The 22,961-nt window shown below is 31.7% G+C and overlaps 1 protein-coding gene across 1 annotated transcript; it reads right to left on the bottom strand.

Annotated features, from left to right (window-relative positions):
* Nucleotides 1-5,853: 5,853 nt before the first annotated feature.
* LOC145332326 (uncharacterized) lies at nt 5,854-22,745 on the bottom strand. Its single transcript, XM_080177315.1, has 18 exons — nt 22,649-22,745; nt 22,151-22,251; nt 21,154-21,237; nt 20,389-20,438; nt 16,364-16,443; nt 15,467-15,532; nt 15,187-15,245; nt 14,942-15,017; nt 14,499-14,538; nt 14,292-14,372; nt 13,680-13,747; nt 13,491-13,538; nt 12,925-12,996; nt 11,823-11,893; nt 11,178-11,232; nt 10,587-10,730; nt 9,683-9,736; nt 5,854-6,007 (listed from the first exon to the last, which is right to left on the bottom strand). The coding sequence occupies exons 1-18, from the start codon at nt 22,736-22,738 to the stop codon at nt 5,963-5,965; spliced, it is 1,284 nt and encodes a 427-aa protein (XP_080033441.1). The 5' UTR covers nt 22,739-22,745; the 3' UTR covers nt 5,854-5,962.
* Nucleotides 22,746-22,961: the final 216 nt, after the last annotated feature.

The following is a 22,961-nucleotide window of genomic DNA, read 5'->3' as shown; positions in this document are numbered from 1 at the left end:
TATTTGCATTGCTTTCTAAACATAGCTATTACTTCAGTCAGGTGGTATTTATAAAGGGAAAGTGATAATTATTGTAGTAAAAAATATTTTAAAAAAACAAAGCTTTTGTGTTACTAGAGCTGCTCCGTCAGTATGTCCATACGTCTGTAAATGATTTCTTCCGAAAGCAGATAGGAACAATTTAGACAGCGTTGCAATATTAAAAGTCCTTATGGCCAGTCCAATCCATCCTATAGGGTAAAAAGATTTGAGTATCAAGTTTAATTGTATTTTTCTCTATCTATCCTTATATCCTTGAGGGTGTGTGTGTGTGTGTGCGTGTGAATTTTTGTATTTGAGTCAGTGTGTGTGAGTAAAATATGTGTCAAGTTGCCGGCAAGGTAAAATTTAAATTAGTTTAAATGATTGCGCGTTAAATTTGAAAAATTCATCAAAAATTAAATGTCAAATAGTCATTAAAATAAAAATATAATTTTAGTGTATTAGAAAACAATATCGATAATATACAAAGATTAAATATGCAATTATCCACAATTGTAATAAATTTTACGCAAACGCAAGTATATTTAAGCTAAAAATCTTGAACATTCGCCTTTCCCTTATATGTAAGGGTTGGGGAGGATGTATAAATAAACTTTTTACAAGCGAAGTTTTTTATTTAAAAATAGGGTCAGTCCATCAATTATAATGTCAATGTCCTGTAAAATGCAATTAAAATTGGTAGCAACGTTACAACCATTAGCAGATTTAGAACATTACATATTACATAACCATTTACTTTTTTACATAATATAGCAATAATTTTTATTTTTATTTTGGAGGATTAATATCTAGGACAATAAGGCACAATACTATAAACGATGCATCTTTATAGTTTATAAAGCTAGTTGTATTTAATCAAGTGAGAGGGGACATTGGAGTGTTTAATACACCAGTCCCCAACGTTTTATAATAACGTATTCTCATTTGTTGGCTCGGCAACTTTGGGGACTGTAATAAATTTTTATTAGTTGGTTCATTAAGTTGAGTGTCGAAACGCTTTCATTACTAGTTGTAATCTACAGTAGGGGTAATTTTGTGTATCATAATTTGGGGTTAACATCAATTTATCTGCCATTGTCTTATCCCTTTATATACATGGTATTTAGATAAAAAAAATTAAATTTCTATAAGAAATAAAAATAAAAAAGTATATTGTCAAAGAACTAAAAAATTATTTTTGACTAATGTTAGTTCTTTCATTAATATGTAAAATCAATCCAATATTTTAAGTAAAGAATATCACTTATTTCACTTATATCCAATCATATGGGTAAGAATGTGTATTCCATTATGGCTTCCAAATTAATATCCGCTGGATAATAATCGGTTTTCATCCATACTGAAAAATAGTGAAAAGCATCGCATTACTGACAATTTTCTATTGATATCAAAATAATATTCATAAAATTCTTAAAGTTATGTTATTCCGGGCCTCCATCTCCTTGATGCATATACAAAACTGATAATAATCCACTTTTAAATGCTTAAAGCTATGAATAATTGAATATCTAAGCGCTTATGACTGAACACCAAGCACAGTAGCTGTATGCATGTCAATAGCCGCGCGTGTCAACTAACTGTAGCTGCGCGTGTCAACTAACTGACCTCGCACAATTTTAGAGTCTCAGCAATTTAATTTCCGCCGCTTTTTTTTAACACAGTATTTAAAAGATAGCTTTCTTTCAATATCTATTTAAATACATTGCTCTAATTATATACTAGCGTTTGTGCCCCTAGCATCTAGGGGATTCGCATTCTAAAGGAAAGGATAGACACAAAAATAGCCAAAACCCATACCAAGACTGAAAACTAAAACTAAAATAGTCTAAAACCATCACAGGACCTAGGCATAGCTTTCCTAAAATGGAGAACTCAATCGTATCAGTAATCAGTCTTAAGATAGAATAGGTAAATGTCAGAGATAGCTATAATTTAAAATACAAAAAAATTCACTTATATTTATTTCTAGAACTAATACTCTAAAAGTATGCAATATTTTAAAAATTATTAAAAGTAAAGCTTTTATATTATTAAGGTCGGTCCGTCCGTACGCTCGTAATGGTTAGCTCTTTTCGTTAATTTAAACGGGTTAGAATTGTCCTATCGATTTTATACTTTGCATGCTGATTCCTATAACAGTTAGGCACGTTTTAGAAAGCGTAGCAACTTTATAATCGGTACCAGAAAGTCCGTACTTTCATTTAAAATAAGCAGATTTTTTGACAACTAATTTTTGTATGCTTTATTATCCTTTTCATCTGATTTTTTAAATACTGATTCCTATTACAACAGGATAAAATATTATTAGCGTAGCAACTCTATCATCAAGTCATAAAAACAGTATTTAAACAGTATTGTGTATTTAATCAGTTTTGCAAAAAAATTTCCTTACAATTTTGTGTATACTTGATATTAAGTTTAATCAGTTCTGAAACTCTACAAATGAGGTGTAGAGTAGACTTTGACAAAAGATTTTTGGGATATTATATCTTTGGCCTTATGTGTTTAAATTGAAATATGCAGAACACCTAAATTCATCTTCCAAGCCATTCTCTAAGCATTTTTTTTATTTTTTGTATGAAATAACGGGATTTCAAAACTGCCCTTTGAAAAGGCCTAAAAAATATCTTTTTTGAAACTTTTTTCACTGTTTATAATTACAACTTATTAAGATATTATTCTCAGTTTAAAAAAATCGGCGCCTCCAGCACCAAAACCGGCAAAAACTGGCAGTAAAACTTCTGTAACCCTACTTGCCCCCCTGTTCGGCCAACAGTAGTTATCTCAAGAAGTAAAACACTTAAAATATGAGTTCTGAGCTTATATTTAAAGATATCAACCTGAAAAGAAAAGTTTTTTAACATAATCAATCTCAGTAATATTTACAGATACAGGGATAGTTGGGCAAAAGACCCCCAAAACTAAAAATATAAGTTCTGAGCATATATTTGCATATATCAACCTGTTTTTTTTAATAAAACTTTTTAAACATAATTGAACTAAGTAACCATGACATATTTCATTTTGGGAGTTTCCTTTTAGGGGCTAGTGGGACAAAAGACCCCAAAAACAATAAAAATATGAGTTCTGAGCTTATTTTTAGAGATATTGAGCTGATTTTTTAATGAAAACTTTTTGAACATAACTGTACTAAGTAAGCATTATAGATTTAATTTTGGGACTTTCCTTCTAGGGGCTTGTGGAGCAAAAGACCCCCCCCAAAACACCTAAATATGGAGGGGTGTTTTGTTCCACAACAATCTGTAAACATTACTGAGTTCGGTTATTTTTTGTGTTTTAGGGGGTCTTTAGCTCCACTAGCCCCTAGAAGGAAAGTCCCAAAATGAAATCTGTAAAGGTTACTGAGTTCGGTTATGTTAAAAAAGTTTTCTCAAAAAAAAATTAGGTTGATATCTTTAAAAATAAGTCCAGAACTCATATTTTTAGTTTTTGAGGTCTTTTACCAAACAAGCCCCTAGAAGGAAAGTCCCAAAATGAAATCTGTAAATGTTACTTAGTTTGGTTATATTAACAAAGTTTTCAAAAAAAATCAGGTTAATATCTTTAAAAATAAGCTCAGAACTAATATTTTTAGTGTTTTGGGGGGTCTTTTGCTCCACAAGCCCCTAGAAGGAAAGTCACAAAATGAAATGTGTAATGGTTACTTAAAAGTTTTCTTTCTGTGTGTAGATATCTCTTTTACTTCTTAAGATAACTACTGTTGGCCGAAGAGGGGGGCAAGTAGGGGCACAGAAGTTTAACTGCCAGTTTTTGCCGGTTATGATGCTAAGGGCGCCGAATTTTTTTAACTAAGCATAATATCCTAATAAGTTGTAACTAGAAGCAGTGAAAAAAGTGACAAAAAAAGATCATTTTTAGGCCTTTTCAATAGAAATAGGAGAGAAGAATTATATTGTGAACCCCTTTTTTGTAAATCTGACAAAGGAACTCCTTCAGCTGACAAAAAACTTTAAAATTTTTCGAGTATATAATTTCTAGAAAGCTAACTTTATATTAAGGAATTCAACAATTCATAGCTAACTTATTAAAGGATTTGTAATATGCTTTACACTATACTAGAAAATAAATTTTAACACGATATAATTTACGTGAGAAAAGCTTTATCTTAAGAAATGCGACTATTTACAGCTGACTCTTTATATGAACAAAATGAAAAAAAATATGCCATTTCCCTTTCCCATATGTGTACAGTGTATACACAGTACAACGCTAGGTCCTGTTAAAAACGTAACGAACTTACTGTTGTATTGCTATTTGTTGTTATTTTATTTTTATATAATTTATTTCGAGGTAAACATGAAACAAACTATGAATTTATGTATTTTAAATGTTTATAATAGATATGAATTACGAATTAAAGAATATAAATCATGTACATTTGAAGTCCGAGATATTATTTTTTTGTTTTAATAGAAACTCAAGAAAAAAATATGATTTTATTAACTTAAATTCATGAAGGGATTTTTATTATTTTACAACGATTGCAATAGATGAAGCATATTAATTATTAATGCACAGATAAAACATAGATGTGAAACAACAATATGAAGGCAGTACTTCATGTGATGGACTTGATCCGAGTAAAAGTTGAAAAAACAGCTCTAATTAACTCTAATGAAAAAACTAGAAAACTTCAGTTTAATTCAACCAATGAGATTTCATGTATGCTCCGATGCGATTCATTTATTGGCTCAATCAGACATTACCTCTCTTTCTTAGTACCTTTATTGCCTTTTCAAAGGGCAGTTTGAAATCCTGTTATTTCATAAAAAAAATTAAAATGCTTAGAGAATGGCTTGGAAGAAGTTTAGGTGTTCTGCATATTTCAATTTAAACACATAAGGCCAAAGATATAATATCCTAAAAATCTTTTGTCAAAGTCTACTCTACACCTAGCTCTGGCGATTTCTATTTTCACAGGTATGAAATGCATGATTTTAGAAAACTGACTGGCGCTAGGTGTAGAAGAGTAGACTTTGACAAAAGATTTTTTGGGGTAATATATCTTTGTCCTTATGTGTTTAAATTGAAATATGCAGAAGAGCTTAAAATCTGCACATTGCTGAGATATTGTTAAAACCGCCGTGCTACCGTTATCTGTTGATAATTTACATGCCTGGCGCTAGGTCGCCAGAAGAGATAGAGAGCTGAAATTTGTACATGTATTTCTAGGCTCCTAAAGTAACTTTTAACGTTAGCAGAAGACTAAAATTCGAAAAAAAGTGTATTTTGATGAAACGGTCTTGTATCTATAACATTTAATAGATATAGAAGGGGGAATGCATTGTAAAATTACAGGCATACCTTATTAACAGGAGTCATTTTACGGACTTAATCTAGAAATCCTTTATAGAACTTCTAAAGCCCAACAAAAGTTGTTATTAGTAGCATTCACGTAGCTAGGAAGCACCATTACTACAATTTTTTTAGTTTTCAGCTAATTATGTGTTGATGCTAATGGGGGTCATTTTGAACATGTTTAAAGAATTAATAAATGATCATAATATTTGTAAATCTATTTTAATATATCTTTTTAAAATATAAAAGATTTATATATTTATTGTTTTTTTTTGGACCTTATTTGAGAATTTACTTTATTTTAGAAATATATGCTCATTTTGTTGATCGAAGAGGAGTGAAGATGTTTGTAAAGATAATTTATCAAAGTGACATTGGACCGCTGAACTGTAGGACAGAAGTATATAACTTAATTATGCAACAGAATCATCATAAACCTAAATTTAATGTCTTTTATATAGATGACGACATTTTAAATGATCCAGTAAACTGAAATTATTAAAACCTTTATTTAGCACAAACAATTTAATTAACATACCTAAATATTACAATTTTCTTTTGAATCGTAAAAATAATAGACTAGTAACAACCGATGATGAAATTATTCGACACAGCGGCAAGTTTTGTCAGCTGCACAGATAGGTCTGCAGATTTATTGTTTTAGCATTTTATTTTAATTTCTATATGTTTATAGTATATCGCAACGTATTATAGACAGCTTTCCGCGGATATTAAAATGAAAAATTAACAATAAATTTCATGATTTTTATTTTGATATTCATGAAAAATTTCTATAATGCGATGCTATTGATGATTTGTCAGAATAACTGAGAACCAGTTCTAATCCATCGAATATTAATTGGTTTGGAAGCCCCTTCAACCAAAATGAATAATTAAAAGATCTCAAAAAGCGTCCATTTTTACCCCTCTTTAAAGTATGTATGATATTTTAGTTTGACGCGCCATTTGGCCGTTTTATGGGGGTGTTAGCCCGATAAATATGGTGTAAAGTGGTGCAGGGAGTTGAAAATCTAGGGGATGAATACACCAACCTTCCTCATGCCTCCGCTTGGCTGCAATCTAAGAAAACTGACAAAGAGAGTTGCGGCAAAATTTTCATTTAGTATTTTTTGTTAGATGAGCATTCCATAGTCTTTGGTAGGTATTAAAATAGGTACATAAATTGAAACTTAATTGAGAAAATATTATTTACTCGGAAGTATAGAAGATAGATGTTATTTGAAATAAAGATTTCTCTTAGCTATTAGTAAAGTATGATAAATAGATCTTTTCATGAAAATACTCTTTTTCGAATTTTAGTCTTCTGCTAACCTAAAAAGTTACTTTAGGAGCCTAGAAATACATGTACAAAATTTCAGCTCTCTATCTCTACTGGCGACCTAGCGCCAGGCATGTAAAATATCAACAGATAACGGTAGCACGGCGGTTTTAACAATATCTCAGCAATGTGCAGGATTTAAGCTCTTCTGCATATTTCAATTTAAACACATGAGGACAAAGGTATATTATCCCAAAAATCTTTTGTCAAAGTCTACTCTACACCTAGCGCCAGTCAGTTTTCTAAAATCATGCATTTTATACCTGTGAAAATAGAAATCGCCAGCGCTAGGTGTAGAGTAGACTTTGACAAAAGATTTTTAGGATATTATATCTTTGGCCTTATGTGTTTAAATTGAAATATGCAGAACACCTAAATTCATCTTCCAAGCCATTCTCTAGGCATTTTATTTTTTTTTATGAAATAACGGGATTTCAAAACTGCCCTTTGAAAAGGCCTAAAAAATATCTTTTTTTGTCACTTTTTTCACTGCTTATAGTTACAACTTATTAAGATATTATGTTCAGTTAAAAAAAAACGGCGCCTCCAGCACCAAAACCGGCAAAAACTGGCAGTTAAACTTCTGTGCCCCTACTTGCCCCCCTCTTCGGCCAACAGTAGTTATCTCAAGAAGTAAAAGAGATATCAACACAGAGAAAGAAAGCTTTTAAAATAAAACTGAACTAAGTAACCATTACACATTTAATTTTGGGACTTTCCTTCTAGGGGCTTGTGGAGCAAAAGACCCACCAAAACACTAATAATATGAGTTCGGAGTTTATTTTTAAAGATATCAACCTGATTTTTAAAAAAAATCTTTTGTTCCCATAATTGAACTCAGTAACATTTACAGATTTCATTTTGGGACTTTCCTTCCAGGTGCTAGTGGAGCAAAAGACCCCCCAAAACACAAAAAAATGAGTTCTGAGCTTATTTTTAAAGATATCAACCTGATTTTTTTAAAGGAAACTTTTTTAACATAACTGAACTCAGAAGGGCGTCCAAGCTTTTTTTTGGGGGGGGAAGAGGCATCCCCAAATTCGTTTGGGGGGGGGGGGGGGTTATCCCACTTTACCCCCCCTCTTGGACGTCTATGAAACTCAGTAATGTTTACAGATTTCATTTTAGGACTTTCCTTCTAGGGGCTAGTTGGGCAAAAGACCCCTAAAACTAAAAATATGAGTTCTGAGCTTATTTTCAAAGATATCAACCTGATTTTTTTTTGAAAACTTTGTTAACATAACCAAACTCAGTAACATTTACAGATTTCATTTTGGAACTTTCCTTCTAGAAGCTTGTTTGGCAAAAGACCCCCAAAAACTAAAAATATGAGTTTAGGACTTTAAAGATATCAACCATTTAGGAGGTGGTATTTTAGGAGGGGTAAACAATTTTGAATACCCCCCAAAATAAAAAATCTATAACAAAAAAAATACCAAATATTGAATAAAATTTAAATTACTCCCCCCCCCAAAAAAAACCAAAGTTTTCTTTAAAAAAATCAGTTTGATATCTTTAAATATCAGCTCATAACTCATATTTTTTGTGTTTTGGGGGGTCTTTTGCTCCACAAGCCCCTCAAAGGAAAGTCCAAAATGAAATGTGTAATTATTACTGAGTTCAGTTTTATTCAAAAAATTTTCTTTAAAAAAATCAGGTTGATATCTTTAAAAATAAGCTCAGAACTCATATTTTTGTGTTTTGGGGGGTCTTTTGCTCCACTAGCATCTGGAAGGAAAGTCCAAAAATGAAATCTGTATAGGTTGCTGAGTTTGTTATGTGAAAAAAGTTTTCAAAAAAAAATCAGGTTGATATCTTTAAAAATAAGTCCAGAACTCATATTTTTAGTTTTTGGGGGTCTTTTGCCAAACAAGCCCCTAGAAGGAAAGTCCCAAAATGAAATCTGTAAATGTTACTGAGTTCAATTATGGTAACAAAAGATTAAAAAAAATCAGGTTGATATCTTTAAAAATAAGCTCATAACTCATATTATTTGTGTTTTTGGGGGGTCTTTTGCTCCACTAGCACCTGGAAGGAAAGTCCCAAAATGAAATCTGTATAGGTTGCTGAGTTTGGTTATGTGAAAAAAGTTTTCTTAAAAAAATTAGGTTGATATCTTTAAAAATAAGCTCAGAACTCATATTATTAGTGTTTTGGTGGGTCTTTTGCTCCACAAGCCCCTAGAAGGAAAGTCCCAAAATTAAATGTGTAATAATAGTTACTTAGTTCAGTTTTATTTAAAAAGCTTTGTTTCTGTGTGTTGATATATCTTTTACTTCTTGAGATAACTACTGTTTACCGAAGAGGGGGGCAAGTAGGGGCACATAAGTTTAACTGCCAGTTTTTGCCAGTTTTGGTGCTGGAGGCGCCGATTTTTTTTAACTGAACATAATATCTTAATAAGTTGTAACTATAAGCAGTGAAAAAAGTGACAAAAAAAGATATCTTTTAGGCCTTTTCAAAGGGCAGTTTTGAAATCCCGTTATTTCATAAAAAAAAGTTAAATGCCTAGAGAATGGCTTGGAAGATGAATTCAGGAGTTCTGCATATTTCAACTTAAACACATAAGGCCAAAGATATAATATCCCAAAAATCTTTTGTCAACGTCTACTCTACACCTAGCGCTGGCGATTTCTATTTTCACAGGTTTAAAATGCATGATTTTAGAAAACTGACTGGCGCTAGGTGTAGAGTAGACTTTGACAAAAGATTTTTGGGATAATATACCTTTGTCCTCATGTGTTTAAATTGAAATATGCAGAAGAGCTTAAATCCTGCACATTGCTGAGATATTGTTAAAACCGCCGTGCTACCGTTATCTGTTGATATTTTACATGCCTGGCGCTAGGTCGCCAGTAGAGATAGAGAGCTGAAATTTTGTACATGTATTTCTAGGCTCCTAAAGTAACTTTTTAGGTTAGCAGAAGACTAAAATTCGAAAAAGTGTATTTTCATGAAAAGATCTAATGATAAAACAATCCTTTCGCCACAAATAGTTTCTTCTTTGATACAATTGTCGATGCTAGGATCATAGTACTGAAAATATAAATATTCACAACACAACGGCAAATATATTTAAAGTATTATTGCTTGTTTCTCTTTTTCAATTCATTTACATGTGGGTAAAAAAAAACTTGAGCTATAGTTGGTTTTGTAACACCCCTTTAATTTGCATCGCCTCTTTCAAAAGGGCGATAAAGGTTAATTATAGTGCCCCTTATGACAAGAGGCGATATCATTGCCCCTTAAGAAAGGGCGACCATATCGCCTCTTATCATAAGGGGCAATATAATCTCCACCTTAAGCCTCTTGTCATAAGTAATGTTACCCCCCCCCCCCTTATTAGGCTATGTCGAGAAACTTACTAATAACCAAAACTTTCTAAAATAATGGTCGGTATGTTCTTACATCCAAAACTTACAACTGCTTTACAGGGCATTGTTGAAAATCATAACATATTTATTTCTTGTATAAAACTCATCAGGGCAAGTGGGTTGAATTAGGCAATAGTTTTGTTAATAGCAAAGCTTTTTTATAATATGGGTCGATTCGTCCGTACGTATGTCTGTAACTTTTAACTCTTTTCTTTTTTATATGATTATATGTGTAATTATCCTATTTAATTGATATTTTGATCACTAATTCTTATTACAACAAGGTACAATGTTAAAAGCGAGGCATCTCTAAAATTAAGTACTAAAAATGTAAGTATGTCCTTAAACATTATCCTGTATTTAAATAGTTTTGCAACAAATTTACTTACAAATTTGTTTACACTTATACATTTATAATCTGTTTATTCAGTTTTGACTCAAACAAGCATTTGTCCTACCACTTCATGGCTTCACAATAATGGATCTTATCAACCTGTTACTATTTACTATACCTGGCCTGCTGGACAAGGAATAGTCTCAGATGATTGTTCACCAATACAAATGATCTTATTCTGACAATTGAACGGGTCTGGCCTGATTGCCACACCCTGGGTATTGTCTTTACATTCCTCTCCTGCTTTCACAGGTACAGCAAACTAAACAATATAATATTCCAGTATGGCCTCGAAACCGACTAATATCCTCTGGATTATAACTGGCTCTTAGTGATACTGAAAAATCATTCACTGTATTACAGACAATTTTCAACAAATAGCAAAATGATAAATCATAATTTTATAACAGTTTTGTAAGCCCAAGTGGGCCAAAGGTCATGTCTCAATGTTTGGTGATTCACTGTTGTATGGCGAGGACTGAATTGAATAACTGGTTAAGGTGTCTATAGAAAGGTCTTTACATGCCCTATTAAAAATTCTGAACACTATGGGATCTATCTACAAGTACTTAAGACGGTTGTTCTTTTTTAATCTCCTAGTAAAGCAAAATTCTCCACGAGGGCTAGGTTTCAAGCTGTAGTTTTAGACCAAAACTGTTTGGTTTATATTGAAAAAAAGTTATTGGTTTTTTAAACACTCTTTATCTACCTGACATTGACAGTTCTTTTCGGCATCGCAAACTGGTCGAGTACCACAGGACACTCTGAAATTTTATAAATCCTCATAATAAAGTAACAGGATGTTTGTGTTTGTGTCTGTTTGTCTGTACAGAAAGATCTAGCTGACCGCTGAACCGATATTGCGGTAGTATGATATTTTAAGTTTGAAAGTGTACCGATTTTGTTACAAAAGGCCAGCAATTTTTTCGCATAATAAGTCAGTTTTAATAGTATATTTACTGCTATAGCAGGTAAATTATATGATGTAAAAATTACTTTCCTCGAATAATGTGAAGCATATGAAAAAAACTAATAAAATAGTTAAATTTCTTGGAATAAACTGCTAGAGTTACTTGATAAATATTATGTGGTAAAAAAATTTGACTATAAAAACCAGTAGGCCCTTTTTGCTGATAAATGTTGCGTAGCTTGTGATAATGGTTCAAAATACTTGCAAGTTTCATTTTCAACCCATCCTCACATTTTCACTAGCTACTAGTATTTATATTTACTAGAGCTCAGAACGGCAACTTTCTACTATTAACACAAGCTGCACATTTTGGTTTTAAAAAAGGTGATTTTTTTTACAACACACCCTTTGTGTTATGCGCCTGACATAGAAGATGTATCTTACCTGTAGACCCAATCACACATAATACCGTCATCATTGTATAACAGCTGCTGAACCTGGCCGTTGTCATCAACCTCGAATTTTGAATCATGCAAATTTCCTCCAAGAGTGAGTCGAGCCACATTGAAGCTCTCTTTTTAAGTAGGGAAGCTACTCTAAGCTACTCTATAATTTACAATACCTGTCCATCCGACAGTCCATTCTTCCTTGCGTGACGCTATAGGGTAAATGAGATTTACTCAGCCACTATTAAAGCTAGACCTCTGATTTCTTGACAACATTACCAGCATTATGAAGCATATTTAAGTATATAACATCCATGGCTGTCCGACAGCTTTTTAGTCACTTTTACCTTTTTAAAAAATGATTTTCACATAATTTTGTTGTTAATGGTCCTTTCTTACCTTTCTTTCCTTTTTATCTCTGATCACATTTAATTTATATTTAACTTTGTGCAATCCATGAATTTTTGTGCTTCGCTACTTATGGATGTTGTCATCCTTAGTTTATATTAGACAAAACGACATTATGTTTTTTTAAGAAAGATAAGATAAAACTCAACCGTAATAGGAATATTTATTTATCACTTAGTATTATAGATAGCTTTGCACACAAAAAAAAATAAAAAAATATAAAATTAAAACTATTTTTATTGGCCCCGATGGGCAACAAAACTGGTATTAATCTTTGGATTTTTATTTTAATATTTGTGGAGAAATTTCTACAAAGACAGTTTCTTATTAAGTGGGTATCAATCGGTTTAGAAGCATCATTTCAGTATGGCTTTCAAACAGTTAACATCCGCTGGATTAGAACCAGTTTATCCCGGAGGGCATAAATCCCCGTACAAGTAATCCTCAAATAGAGATATTTGTCTGTATGTCTGTCTGTTTCTACCAAAATAGAGGTATTTGCTGTATGTCTGTTTGTTTCTACCAAAATAGAGGTATTTTCTGTATGTCTGTTTGTTTTTACCAAAATAGAGGTATTTGCTGTATGTCTGTACCAAAAAATAGGTATTTACTGTATGTCTGTTTGTTTGTACCAAGATAGAGGTATATTTGCTGCATGTCTGTTTGTTTGTACCAAAATATCTTTGCCTCACCTTGTTTCCACACTTCATGTACTGAGGATTTCCACCATCACATTTGACATAGTCTTTGCATTCGGTTGAGACCTAAAAACAGATATATGTCAGAGAGAGAGGGGGGAGACAATAGGCGGTATATTCAACTAGTCCCCAATGTTTATAATAAGTTTTTGTTGGCTTAACAACTTTGGGGACTTTTATTTAATTTTGATTGGTTAGTTAATTTTGTTGAGTGTCCAACAATTTAAACCACTAATTGTGTTCTATAGAGGGAGTAATTTTGTGTATCATTATTGGGGATGTACATTGTACATCAATTTATCAGCCACTGTCTTATCCCTTTAGGTCCCTAGAAATATATTCTCCATTTTAGCTTTGAAACCGATCAATGTCATTTGGATAAGTAATGGTTCTAAGTCATACTGAAAAATTATGTCTAGCATGGTATTATAACCAGTTTTCTACGAATATAAAAATGTACAATCCTAAGATAAAGAACAGTTTTTTTTAGCTGTACCTCCGAATCCGATCCAATAATTGGGCCGATTGCCAACCCTAGTTTGAAGTCAAATAAAACTTACAGGGAAGTATCCAGAGTCTTGTGGGCACAGTCCACCACGTGTTGTAAACTAAGAAATAAGATTAGTTGTATATTATCAATGAAATCAAATTTATGAAATATATTTTTTATTTTTTAGATTTAGTAAATTTCAGATTTACATAAAATTGGGAGAATTTAGATGCTATATAGGCAAAAGTATAAAACTTACTGTACAAGAGTTATCATATGGTCTGTTTCCACAGTCAACCGTTTGTGGCTGTTTGCAGTATCCACTAGCTTCATAAAATAACACACAGTAACACATGTAATATGCATTGTAAGTTTATGATTAAAGTGATCATGAAGCAATTTTTGAAAATTTAGAAATACTTAGTTATTTATAATTATGAAAAAATTTTGCTAAAAATTATGTAAAAAAGTGCATTTTCTCCAGGAGTAGAAACTTTGGGTATAGTCCTTTAGTGACAATGCCTTTTGAGGGGCGTTTCGTCGTATTTTCACAGTAGATTTTCTCATATTTCTAGCCCCTGCAGGGGGGCTCTAACCCTGCGGGGCAATCACCTAACCTAAAAATCCTATCAAAAGCAACTTTAAAAATATGATGATCGTCCTTTAAGGGGCATTGTCACAAAAGGGACTATACCCAAAACTTTTAATATATTTTTCTGCAAATTTTGATTATGCACTAATGTACAGCTTAAACCAACAATAAAATTTATTTGAAAAAAATAATAAAACCTGCAGGTGATTTTCAGCTATTGTTGGGGGGCAACACATGTTGACTAATGTGCAACAAATGTAAGCAATTTGAATTACTTACCACTGTCAAACTTGTCACAATCGGGGCAGGTCAGATGTGTGACGGCTCCATTTATGCACTGGTAGTACATCATACAGTTATCTAAATGAATACTTTTCTGGTCAGATGTGTTTATGATATTCTTACACATAGGTAGTATATACAACAGATATCTAGATAGATATACATAGAATATACATTTGAATGTCATTTATGAATTACACATACCTTTATCTTCATAAAATTTGACTTCATCAGCACCACAGTTCTAAAGAATTAAACAAAATGAAAGGGATTCTCTAATAAGATCTTAAACTCAAAACTTTTATAAATACTATTTCTATACTATTACTATTTGTCACCCGCTACATTTGAGTTAATAATTGCCTGTCTGAGAATTAGGTGTCGGGTATAAGTTTTTTGAACACACAACATGATAATAGAAACATTATTAATTATTACCAAGCACAGATAGAACTTCCAGACAAAGGTTGTGCGTAGAATTAATTGTTTAATTCCTAATGAATGTTATTCAACAAGGAAATTAACTAGGTAGGTTGGATTTAATCATATTAAAAATCTTTCCTTGGTGGAAGTTCCAGAATGTCTAATGAATCTTTAAGTTAATAGCAGCTGCACACACACACACATAAACTTAAAAAAAACATTACTTCAGGATCAGGTGTTTGAGTTGGCTGAGGTGTTGTAGGTTGTGGGGGTGCCTCACCACATTCCATTGGGGATAAGCTGAATTTATTTACAGTGATTGATTTTATATGTATATTTATCAAATCTTTTCCAATGGTTTTAAGTGAAAAGGTAGTGAAATAAATTTTTAAAGTTAATTTTATTTACAACTATAAAAATTACTTTTTTTTTTGTAAATTTTTAGGTTAGTATATTTCCTAATTGTTACCTGGGAGGGCCAAAAACTTCCTTGCAAGTCTGATCAGCTCTGTTCAGTTGTTCACAAGTCTTAAAAGATTTTTTTTGCAAAGCATAGATTTTGAAAACTCTTTAGGTTAAAGGTTTGATTCATGCAAATTATGGTGATTTTATTTATGTGATTGCTTACTTTAATTCTCAGCCTTGTGAGTTACAAACATATGAACACACTAATGAACACTAATGAAAAAATCTTTGAAAGTAACTTGTCCATTGTAGTTTATCTCTTTAATCAACAATATGAAAGGTACCTGTGATTCTTTGTAATATACCCAACGAAGGCACCCAGAGTTTGTATCGCACAGACTCTTGCAAAACTAAACAGCAAAAGGATGTTAGCCATACTAACAAACATTAACACTTGCATATAGTGTGAGCACTTAAAGAATAAAGATATTATTAAGAAGCCTGAATCGAATTGTTGGCATGAATCTGTTGCAAAACTGCTTTATTAAGGAATGCTGACAAGGAAATTAATACCTATGTTTTAGGACTTGATAATAAACCTATGAATAGACCTACGGCTCACAAGATGATATGATTATTAAGAGATATAAGTTTTCCGGAATAGTAATGTAGGGAGTAGATTTGAAATCTGCATCAAATTTTAAGGATTTTTTTTATAAAATTCGTTTTTTTGTATAATTCTTTATCTAAAAGCGGAAATACAAATTAAGTTAATTAATTTTGGCATCCGTGATTGGTGGATTTAAAAAATCTGCGCTCTGATTGGATGTCGTACATCATTCAACCAATTAGAGCGCAGGTAGTTTAAAATCCACCTATCCTATTGGTCAAAATTAATTAACTTAAAATGTATTTCCGCTTTTAGATAAAGAATTTTACAAAAAACGAATTTTATAAAAAATCCTTAAAATTTGATGCAGATTTCAAATCTACTCCCTACATTAAAATTCCGGAAAACTTATATCTCTTAATGATTATTATATAATGTAAAAAGTTGGTTCAAGAAGCAAAATAAAATCTTATAATAAATGAACCCTCTGGAATGATTATAAAATTGCTATATTTTCTAAATTGTGCCTCATTAAAAAAACAATCACCATCAAAACTCGCAATACATCTTTTATTAGAAGAAAATCTGTCTATTTGTACAACTTCATAAGATAATTGATGAAAGTACCTACCTTCCAATCTACAGCCTGACTTTTCTCAAGAACTTCACCATCATACAAACACCTGGAGGATTGGGTAACATAGCAGGAATCTTAATAATTATTGTAGAAAAGATTTAAATAGTATCAATGAATATTAACAAAAAAATTTAGGTATTGAGTTTCTAAAAGACCATAATTTCAGTCAATTTGCTTTTAGAAATATTCCAAAAAATGACCTGATCCTAGGAAGGGAGATAAGTTAAAATTGCTTAACCCTTACAGGTCGGGCCCCAATTCCCACCATAATATCTCGGCTCCTGGTACAGATAAAGACGTAAAATTTTTTTCTGGTGGTTCATGTGTATTTTTAGAGAAAATTGCTTTTTCTAGTCATAGCGGTCAGACCGCTCCTTAGCCGCTTTTTAGCGGCCAGCCGCTAAATTTTAAAACAGCTGTACAGCGGCCAATTTTGCAGCTAGGATGACCAAATTTTAGGACGAACTTTTATTTTTCATAACAAAAAAATACTTTTTCTCATCATCGCCGAAAAACGGCAAATAACGGAAACCGCCATTTTCGGCGGTTACGGCGGTTACGGCGGTAAAACGGCGGTTGGCGGCGCAAATTAATATTTTTATCTGTTTATTATTGCTCAAGGATTTACCAAAAAAATTATAGGTCTCTAGCTGTAATAGAAGCCACGATATTCATGATATACGTCTGTAGTAAAAGCTGGACAAAAATCGGTCACAAAGTCGGTCAGGGAGCGGTCAAACGGTCATAACACCACTTTTCTCAGAAGGTCATTGATATTGAAGTATTCACCAAAAAAATTTTAGGTTTCTACCTTATACACAAAAGTCATAATATAGAAATTAAGATTTATTTAGAATTTTTTCTAATTTTTTTGCTACCCAACCGACTTTGACCGGACACCACGGCCGACACAGACCAGATATCCTTATAAAATCAACTCTTGCCGACGTATAATTACTAAACTTAAAAAGTCATGAAGTTAAAGCTCTTCATCTTACCTACAAAAAAATGAGATTGAAAAAACTAGAGGGGAGGGGGCACTTGGAGCCCCCCCCCCCCTCCAATCTGTAAGGGTTAAAGCAATCCCAATACTTTAATTTTAACAAATTAGTCTAAAAATATACTGGGACCTATGTGAACATCTTTTAAAACTCAATTAGTGCATTGCTTTGTAAGATTTTTAGTAGCGAAGCTACTCTATAATTTGAAATGTCCGTCTGTCCGTCTGTCTGTATGTCCGTATGTCCATATGTCCGTATGTCTTAGTTTGGGGGAAACGTGATTTTCTCGGCTCCTATAAAGGATAAAAGGCTGAAATTTTTTGACAACATTCCCATTATTAAGGAGCCCAATTAACTATAAAACATCAATGGCGGTTGGACCGCATTTTAGCAGGTTTTAGGCTATTTTTGTATTTTTCACATTTTTCTCCATATCTTTGGTGTTTATGGTCCAATTTCCAAAATTTTTTCAGTTTTTGGTATCAAAACAAAATTTCCTGTCTTTTCATAAAAAAAATGACGGTCAGACTGCTTTTAAGCAGGTTTTAGGCTATTTTTTTATTTTTCACATTTTTATCCATACTTTTGGTGTTTATGGTCCGATTTCCAAAACTTTGTCAGTTATAGATATCAAAATTAAATTTCCTTTCTTTTCAAGGAAACATAAATGGCGGTCAGACTGCCTTTTTGCAGGTTTTTGACTATTTTTATATTTTTCTCATTTTTCCTGATATCTTTGGTGTTTAAAGTGTGTTACCTTTTTTTATGTTTTATTATTATTTGGCCACAACTTGGTAAAAAATGCTCACAAATCAGACCTTTTTCGACCAAAAATACTCAAATGGTTCCTTTACAAGCCCAATCAATCAGTTTTAAGATATCTTTATATTTCAAGAAAAATTTATGAAAATACTAAAAAAACAGCAAATTTGGGTGTTACCTTTTATATGCACAGATACCATAAAATCAACAGAAAAAATACTTATTTTTACTTTTCTGTCATTTTTAAAGTTTGATTCTGTTAAATTGGCTATTCTTGAAGGGATTTATGCATTGATTATACTGAAACATAATATTGGGCAGAAATTAATGTATTTCAAAGAAAGAAAATTTTGAAAATAAAAAATTCGACCTCTATCACTTCAGAGGACAGCTGCCAACCTCCAGTTGACAGGAAATAGTTAAATACTTATTAGCAATAATAATTAGCCTAAAAAGTAAAACAAAAAGTTTTTTAATAAAGCAAAAAAAAGATAATCTAAATCTTAATTTTGGGGATGATGATCTGAAGGACGCTCTTACTGGTGGTGATGATGACCCAGATGGTATCCAAGTACATGAGCGTTATGACAACTCATCTATTGAACTATGGTCCAATTTTTGTATTTGTAGCAGCCTCCAATTAAAAGTTGTAACAAGAAATATAACCATCTTTATTTACTAGGGTTGGGCCGGATATCCGGTGTGGCCGGATATCCGGCCGGATATCCGGCCGGATATCCGGCCATTTTTAATATCCGGCCGGATACCGGATATTGAAACTATCCGGCCGGATATCCGGCTCTATAATTTTTTATACTTTACACCAAAAATCTCTGCTTTTTAAAATCTTAAATGGCTATAATTTTCTTATTATTGAAGCTAGAAGAACATTTTTTCTGAATAAGTTTAACTTTATGTAAATTTATATAAGATTTCTGAAGAATTTTTTTTTTACTACTGGTAATTTGGCCGGTTATCCGGCCGGATATCCGGTAATTTGGCCGGATAACCGGTAATTTGCCGGATATCCGGCGTTGGCCGGATATCCGGCCGGTTACCGGATATCCGGCATTTGAAATCAGCCGGATATCCGGTATCCGGTATCCGGCCAAAAAAGTATCCGGCCCAACCCTAATATTTACCTTATGAATTGGAGAATTTAAAAACCATGATTGTATGTTTTGGGATTTCTCTTGATTGGAGAATTCTACAAATACAAAAATCGGACCATAGTTTAATAGATAAGTTGTCATAATGCTCATGTATTTGGAAACCATCTGGGTCATCATCACCAACAGCAAGAGCGTCTTTAAGATCATCATCCCCAAAATAAGATTTAGATTATCATTTTTTTGCCATATTAAAAAACTTTTTACTTTTTAGGCTAATTATTATTGCTAACAAGTATTTAACTATTTCCTGTCAACTGGAGGTTGGCAGCTGTCCTCTGAAGTGATAGAGGTCGAATTTCTTATTTTCAAAATTTTCTTTCTTTGAAATACATTAATTTCTGCCCAATATTATGTTTCAGTATAATCAATGCATAAATCCCTTCAAGAATAGCCAATTTAACAGAATCAAACTTTAAAAATGACAGAAAAGTAAAAATAAGTATTTTTTCTGTTGATTTTATGGTATCTGTGCATATAAAAGGTAACACCCAAATCTGCCGATTTTTAGTATTTTCATAAATTTTTCTTGAAATATAAAGATATCCTAAAACTGATTGATTGGGCTTGTAAAGGAACCATTTAAGTATCTTCGGTCGAAAAAGGTCTGATTTGTGAGCATTTTTTACCAAGTTGTGGCCAAATAATAATAAAACATAAAAAAAGGGTAACACACTTTATGGTCCAATTTCAAAATTTTTTTAGTTAAAAATATCAAAATTAAATTTCCCGTTGTTTTGATCATCCAATTTACTTTGACCGTCAGTCTTTTAGTCTTATTACTGATATATAAGTATTAAAAAATTAAAAACAAATATTGAAAAGGTTTCATGATTTTTCCCTAATATACATGTTTTTGACAACTAATCTTTAAAATCTTATACATAATTTTTGTGCTTCGCTACGTATGGATGTTGTCATCCTTGTTTTTTATACAAACATGAAAATCTTTCTACTTTTAATACTTGAATATCTACCCAAATACACCAAATTTATCTCTTAAAAAAGGCTAGCTAATGCTGTAAATTTTCATTTTTTAAAAAGATTTTTCATCATTACCAAAAAATAAAATTAATAATTTATTTACTTTCTTGAACATTCTCAATACATTCAGTCATCACAGTTTTGGGAGCAGAACTAAAATATTTTTTATATTAAATCTGAATGTTAATACTATTGAACCAATTATGTCAAGGGAAATTAAATGAAGAATTAAATTACTAAAATACTTTTATAATTAATAATGTGTATATTTTACACTGTCATACAAGGAACTCTACATAAAGAAAATTTGTAAAATAGATTATCAGCCCTAAATAAATAAGTCTTTAGCAAGTTTTTAAAAGAGCCCCTTCCCCATGCTTTCTGGGCTCATATATAAATTTCTGTAGTTTATTTTTTTCATAAAAAGTTTCAGCTATATAGTCCCTTTTGTGGCAACGCCGCTTAAGGAGCCTTTCATCATATTTTGAAAGTAGCTTTTGATAGGTTATTTTAGGTTAGGTAATTGTCTAGAAATAGGAGAAAACCTTCTTCGAAAATACGATGAAACGCCCTTTAGGAGGCGTTGCCAGGAAAGGGACTATACCCAAATTTTCTAACTTATATTTATACAGGCATAGTATTTTTTTTACTTTCTTTATCCTTCAATAAGAGACTATTGTGTTTTGAACCTTTCATTAAAATGTTTTTTTTTAGTATAGAAACACAAAAAATCTTTAAATTTTGAAAATTCTAAGGTCCTAACTTATTTCTCCTTAAAATTAGTTCACAATTTTCAGGAAATTTTGATCATGTTTTTAACACAAAAATATAAATGATGCCAAATAAATTTTGAATAAATATTACTTACATGGAATCACAGTGATCAGCATAGGCTTTGAAAGGTTCTGTGTACATGTAGCAAGTGTACCCATATTTGTTGTCCAAAATATACCTAAGTATTACTTGAATAAAAATTAGAATACAACCAGTGCAGTGGTATGCACAAGGTTTTTACTGGAAAAGGGGTGGTCAACCTCCTAAAAGTCCACTTCCATACATTATCATTATAGGTAATGAGCAAGAAGGACTGTGGGAGAAAAAAGAGATAAAGAGAAAGCTAAGGACAAATAGGTAGAGAACAAGAAAGATAAAGATATAAATATCGGATTGAGATATAGTGAATAATTTTCAAATAACTCAAAATACTTATATTGGAAGGTTTAGAACCTTAAACATCAATGTACTACTGTACCAAGAATTACATTAATTAGAAATAAAAGATTATTAAAATATAAACAAATTGTAATTGCCAGACAGTTAAAAACACTTTTATAGTAGCTTTGCTAAAAAAAGATGACAACATCCATAAAAGCAAAGCTCTGAAACGGTATGACAGACAAAAACTCATGTAGAGTGTCAGAACTGAATATAAATAATGATATATAAGTTTTGACAAAATTATTTATAAAGTTGCAAAACTTTTAAATACAGTATACTGTTTAAGGACATATTGACATTTTTAGGACTTGAATATAGATATGCTTTGCTTATAATATTGTATCTTATTGTTATGGGAATGAGTACTCCAAAAATCTGATCAATTGGATGATTGTATCACATAAAAATTGTTGTTAAAAAGTTAAAAATCAACATGCTTAAAATGGACGTACGGACATTCTAGTAACAATTAAAGAGTTGCGACGCTTTACATATCATACAACTAAAGGAATCATCATGCAAAGAATGAAATTAATAGGACAATTCTAACATGCTAAAATTTTAAAAAAGCTATTCGTTATAGACGTACGGACCAATGGACTGACCTTAATTATAGAAAAGCTTTTCTTTTAAAAATGTGTAGGTACCTGTAAAACTGGCATTCATCTTGTGTATTGAATGTCTTGCATAATTGTTGGCAAATCTCTTTGGGTTCAACAAATGGTTGAATATGCTCACTGGAGTCATCCTACATTTATTGTCATCATTTACAAATAATTGGCATTGTGCCTAATTTTCCTAGGAAGCACTATTCAAAAATTCAAGGTAATAAGATAAATGTATCATGTATTAAGTAAAAAATTTAATGCCACAGTAGGCGAAAATATATTTGATTCAAATATTATTTTAAAAATCGCTTTGATACCGATTAAAACCGGTTCTCAGCCATACTGAAAAATTAGGTATAGCATTTTATTAATTCAGTTTTCTATGAATATAAAAATAAACAATTATAACATTAAAAACAAGTTTTTAGCCCATTCCTTTGGCTTCTCGGGGCTAAAAAACTGGTTTTAATCTTATAATTGTAAATTTCTATATCCGCGTAAAGCTGTTTATAATACGATGCGATAAATAACCATTACCTTACATGCATTGTACGACACATCCGTACAAAATGGCGTCACATGGTGTACGGTAACAACAAGAAATACCAATGACAAAAACTCTCTCATTTTAATAGGTCTGAAAAAAAATGTTAGAAAAAATAATGAATTGATTCTTCTAATTTGGTGTTGTTTTGTAAAAAAAGGGCTTTTTAAAATGGATAAAGGATATATGTGGAATGTGGATATATTGACAGGAAAAATTTGTCGTTAATTTAACTTGCTAATATGATCTCATTTATTGGTCATTTATTTATCCAGTAGGAGAGGAGGGGATGGGTATCGAAATTTT

The sequence above is a fragment of the Acartia tonsa genome, chromosome 11 (genome assembly GCF_053477335.1).
Source record: "Acartia tonsa isolate MP-2025a chromosome 11, ASM5347733v1, whole genome shotgun sequence".
In the NCBI taxonomy this organism is placed as follows: domain Eukaryota; kingdom Metazoa; phylum Arthropoda; class Copepoda; order Calanoida; family Acartiidae; genus Acartia; species Acartia tonsa.
This window is presented reverse-complemented; position numbering and strand designations above follow the sequence as displayed.